At 34.9% G+C, this 4,513-nt stretch overlaps 1 protein-coding gene across 2 annotated transcripts; it reads right to left on the bottom strand.

The window, feature by feature from the left end:
* Nucleotides 1-1,491: 1,491 nt before the first annotated feature.
* LOC110622348 lies at nt 1,492-4,310 on the bottom strand. Of its 2 annotated transcripts, none has more exons than XM_021766833.2 (4): nt 4,003-4,310; nt 3,288-3,372; nt 2,614-2,772; nt 1,492-1,776 (listed from the first exon to the last, which is right to left on the bottom strand). In XM_021766833.2, exons 1-4 carry the CDS (start codon nt 4,195-4,197, stop codon nt 1,769-1,771), a joined length of 447 nt encoding a protein of 148 aa, XP_021622525.1. In that variant the 5' UTR covers nt 4,198-4,310; the 3' UTR covers nt 1,492-1,768. The 2 variants fall into 2 exon arrangements, with proteins under 2 accessions (XP_021622525.1, XP_021622524.2); XM_021766832.2 differs by having other exon boundaries at nt 1,492-1,745; nt 4,003-4,309.
* Between the last annotated feature and the right edge of the window lie 203 nt (nt 4,311-4,513).

The following is a 4,513-nucleotide window of genomic DNA, read 5'->3' on the forward strand; positions in this document are numbered from 1 at the left end:
AGGGACCCCTTTATAGGTGTCTGGCCAGGCCATATTCAGGAGCCGAACGTGCCTCCGCATGCATGCCATGTTCGGCGGCCGAACCTGGACTTCCCTCACTTATGCTTTCAGGGGCCTAAAGCACTCCCGAAGTGCATGCATGTTCGGCGGCCAAACTTGGGATTCGGCGGCCGAACCTGGGTCTTCCTCCAAGGCTATTTTCATGCAAAAACTCATTTCCTTTTTACTTAAAACCATGAAATACATTGAAACATTTTATGAAAACATGTTTCTACCCTACTAGAGGCTTCCGACATTCGAGATTCCACCGGACGGTAGGAATTCCGATACCGGAGTCTAGTCGGGTATTACAAAATTTATCCCAAAATTCTTCAATTTCTTCCTTTAATTCAACAATGTGTTTTACTAGCTACTTATTATTTCTACTGAACTCATTTATTCTTTTAAATAGTTTTTCATTAAGAGTATCAATTTCTACCATTCTGTTACACATATCCTCCAAAGATTTAACCTTTATCTCATGAAAGATATCATAATCTCCCTTTCTCGTCCTGTAAATGGTGGGTTATGCCGTTAGAAAAATGAACAATCATTAACCTGAATGTAATTCAAAGCAGTAGATGAACAAATTAAGAATAGAATCAATTAATCACTTCAATCAAGCCAAGTTCCGTCAAAAAATGTACCTCTCACATTCCATATCTATGGAATCTATTACTAGGATTTCCAATCGTCTAAGAGGTGTACATAGCAGCTCTGACACCATGTCTGCGATACACAATGGAGTCTTTCTTTCATCATTGTATGCCATTGAGAAATTAACTCTAAATAGCTCTGATATTTCACCAGTGGTAGGGATTCTCACTAATCTTTAGATAAAAAATATGAGAATAATTTGAGGATGATTTGGAAATCGAAAATTTCATGGGTTAGGGATTTATTACGAGGATTAGAGATTTATTTCGGAGGTTAGAGATTTATTTCAAGAGTTAGCATGCTGATTAGAATTAATGGAATTACTTATTAGAACGTTGACATAGTTGGACTATTATATTTAATAGTTAAATTTAACGATAGGGCATGATTAAATTTAGATATTAAATTTGGGGTATATGTTTTAACTTTTAAAGTTCAAAGTATATTCATTTCAAAAAAAAAAAAAAGGTTGAAAGTATATCCGTTAAAGCCCGAAAAGTTTTAAATTTTTTTACCCATTATCGTATCCTTTTTTAAATAGTAATTGGGACATGTAGTTGCCCTGGCCCCATGACCCATGTTGATTCCGCATTTACATAATTTCTTATTCATGTATCAAAAATTGTAATTAGGCTCTTATCCAGACATATACTCCCTTTTCAGTAAGGTGTAAAGTTTAATGTTTTGTAGCAGTGATACTATAATCATTTAAGGCTGTGAGATCTAAATTTTTGAACTTTAATAAAAGCCAATGGTAAATTAAAAAAAAAAAAAGAAGAAAAAAAAAAAGGAGAGTTCATCACAAGTTGGAGGCATAGACATCAGAGAATAATAGAACATAGAACTTGGCAAGCTTGTGTAGCTTGGTCAAGCAAGAATAATTTTACATGGTTTCTTCATGACCAACAATATTGTTCTCCACAGCACAGCTTGAACACGTGAGAGCAGACTATGTTCATGAAGCCTTCAATTGATACTTTAACCTTGACTGTCACTGCTTCTCAGTCGCATTAACACATTTCTTTCACCGGTGAGGAGTTCTACCAATCCTTCCAGTTTGCAAAAGAATAAATTAATAGGCTGGAGAAATAAATGAAGGGAGATGCAATTTAATCCAAGTGTTCTTAATCTTCCCTTGAGAAAGGGGATGTTTCATAAAGAACAGATTGCATAATGATAATGTGTTGGGACAATCCCCACAAATGACAAAAAGCAAAATATAAAAAGTTTTAAGGTGATTCACTCTATCAATATAAGACTACATCCACGCCCATTTATCTTTCATTATTTTTCAATAATGTCACCAATTAAAAACTCAAACTATCTACGCATCAACCCGAGTATACTCAATTAATCCCTCGGCCAAACTGTTTATACTAATATATTAGTTAATCCATTTTATTTTCCTCTGAAAATAATCCAATATATTTATTGTAACTACATTATATACTACAAAAAATGTCTTAAACTACATGGGCAAAACCTTCTCCGCCTTGAGCTAAAGTCTCTCTCTTCCTCCATGAGATTATACTTCATTGGGCAAAAACCACTCTTCGCGACGATAAAACCCAAATAATTTCTCTACCATCCTCCTATCTATGCTTCTACAGTTGAGGAACACTTTTTCCATTCTAATTGAAAAATAGTTTCTTGCTATGATTATAAGTTATAAATCTAACATAATGGATTATACTCACCAGGAGATGATTTATTAACCTAAATATAATCCAAAAGTACACTAATATGCATTACCAAGGCAGCAAGATGTTTCCTTAGAATTCATACACATATATATATAGAGAGAGAGAGAGAGAGTCTGACAAGATTCCTAGATTGCATAGTTTTAACAAGATAATAAACAAAAGATGCATACCACAGATTAGCGTCTATCAAAAGAAGAGATCAATTACACATTACCATTTGTATAATCGCGACAGTCATGGCGACCAACTCTTAAACAGGTTTCCCAGCCGTTACTGAATTCCGTTGCAACATTTAAAGCATCCACCTCAGAGGATCCAATCAACCAGCATTTGCTTCTTGGCAACTTTGCCAACTTCCGCACAAGAACAGCTCCTGAGATGGTGCAGAGTGCACAACATCATTAATTTGTGAATCAGGTAGAAATGCTAGAGTTCATGAACTGATTTCAAGTGAACATAATTATGATTCCGCGTCCCTCTCCCATCATTCTTTATGAAACTGTAGTATCACATTTTTGCAGCTTTTAAATTTCTGAGGTCTGCATTGCATTAGTATACTTCTTGCACCATCTCAGGAGAGGAGCACAACAAATCTGACTAAAGAAAGGCAAACTAAGCTGTAACATTATTTAGACAAGGAGACGATCAATCAGCAAAAGTAATAGTTAATTTCGAAATTGTTAATTTCAAAAGTGAAATCATTAGGGAAAAAGCTTTTGAAATGAACTTAATACCAATTTTCTAGCAGTATTCATTAGTCATGAAAAGTCCAATAATGTTAATATCACATCAAGAGACAAATAAAAGGGATGGAACAGTACTACGAAAACATGAAGAAGAGTGTAAAAATTGCTAGAAACAATGCAGCAGCAACATTTGAAGCCTCACCTGGCACTGCTCTACCAGACAGAACTGCAAGCGCTGTGTATATATTTTCAGGGTCTTTTGGCTGAAAATCAAAAACTATAAAGGCCTACAATGCAAATAAATTTGCTTAGAATTTCAGATCCTACTAATTCAAATCCTATTTTAGCACAGTTCATTGGTTCTGACCTATATATTCAACATCACCTTTTCTCAAAATATTAAGCAATTTGTACAAGAAGAAATAGCTCTTTCCTTCTTACATACCCCCACCCAACAGGATTCAAATTTTTCTTGTACCTAAATCAGTGGGGCAAACATGCATATTCCTTCAGTTTGGTAGGATTCATTTTGTGTAAAAAAAAAAATCAAATGAATTCTTGCAGAATGATGCATGATTCATTTTATTTGAAAACGAAAATTTTGGAAGTTAAAGAGAAATGAATTCTTTCTCTCAAAATCATACATTTCAAACAAAGGGATTGGAATTTTAGAGGATAACTCCTCATTCATTTTATTGTCCAACCGTTTTCATTTGACAAGGGGAATAAATACAGATAAAATTGAGATTGCATACAAAAGTGGAGTTTGAAAAATACCAGCCAATGCAAAATTTTCAAATTAAGGAAGACTAACCAGTGGCATTATCAGAACAAAATTGCAAAAGAAAGGCAAAGTGAACCTGAAAACGTAAATTCAGAAAGTGGGTATTAGAGAATGAACGAAGAGGGCAAAGAACCTGAGAAGGAGGAGGTGGCTGCGGTTGGTGAGATTTGATGATGACCATGAAGTGCTGCAAATCCCAGAGATTGAGAGAATAAGCAGTGGACATGAGTAGCTGAGCTGCTCCTCTTGTGGCTCTCAGAGGCACTGCTGCCACATATACTTCAGCTTTACCTCTTGATAGTGTCGATTTTGGGAATAAAGAAGCCATTTGTTCATGTTGTGGAAGAACTTCTGTCAACAGACATCTGAACCAGGAGAAATGTCATCCATTACGTGTACTTTCCTCTTCTGGTTTGGGATTAATCTCTGGTTCTTGGATTGATGCCAGACTGGGTCTAATATCAAATTGGGTCTCTATTTGCAGGCTGCCCAGATCTTGGTGGGCCAAGTCCTCTCTTGATTTATAGGAGGGAGAATTACTATCAACTTCTTAAATTTTTAAAAATTTTATTTGCTGTTCATTATTTCAAAATTATTTAATTAAAATATTTTTATATTTTATAAAATTTTATTTCATCTTTCAA

Source organism: Manihot esculenta, chromosome 13, assembly GCF_001659605.2.
Source record: "Manihot esculenta cultivar AM560-2 chromosome 13, M.esculenta_v8, whole genome shotgun sequence".
Classification (NCBI taxonomy): Eukaryota; Viridiplantae; Streptophyta; class Magnoliopsida; order Malpighiales; family Euphorbiaceae; genus Manihot; species Manihot esculenta.

What these genes read in the sequence shown, in the direction of transcription:
- LOC110622348 (XM_021766832.2), bottom strand. Translation starts at nt 4,197, where the DNA reads ATGGCTTCTTTATTCCCAAAATCGACACTATCAAGAGGTAAAGCTGAA. An exon ending in GTCTGGTAGAGCAGTGCCAG is followed by an intron (nt 2,773 to 3,287) that starts GTGAGGCTTCAA and finishes GCACCATCTCAG; the next exon opens with GAGCTGTTCTTGTGCGGAAG. An exon ending in CTGTCGCGATTATACAAATG is followed by an intron (nt 1,746 to 2,613) that starts GTAATGTGTAAT and finishes GCAAACTGGAAG; the next exon opens with GATTGGTAGAACTCCTCACC.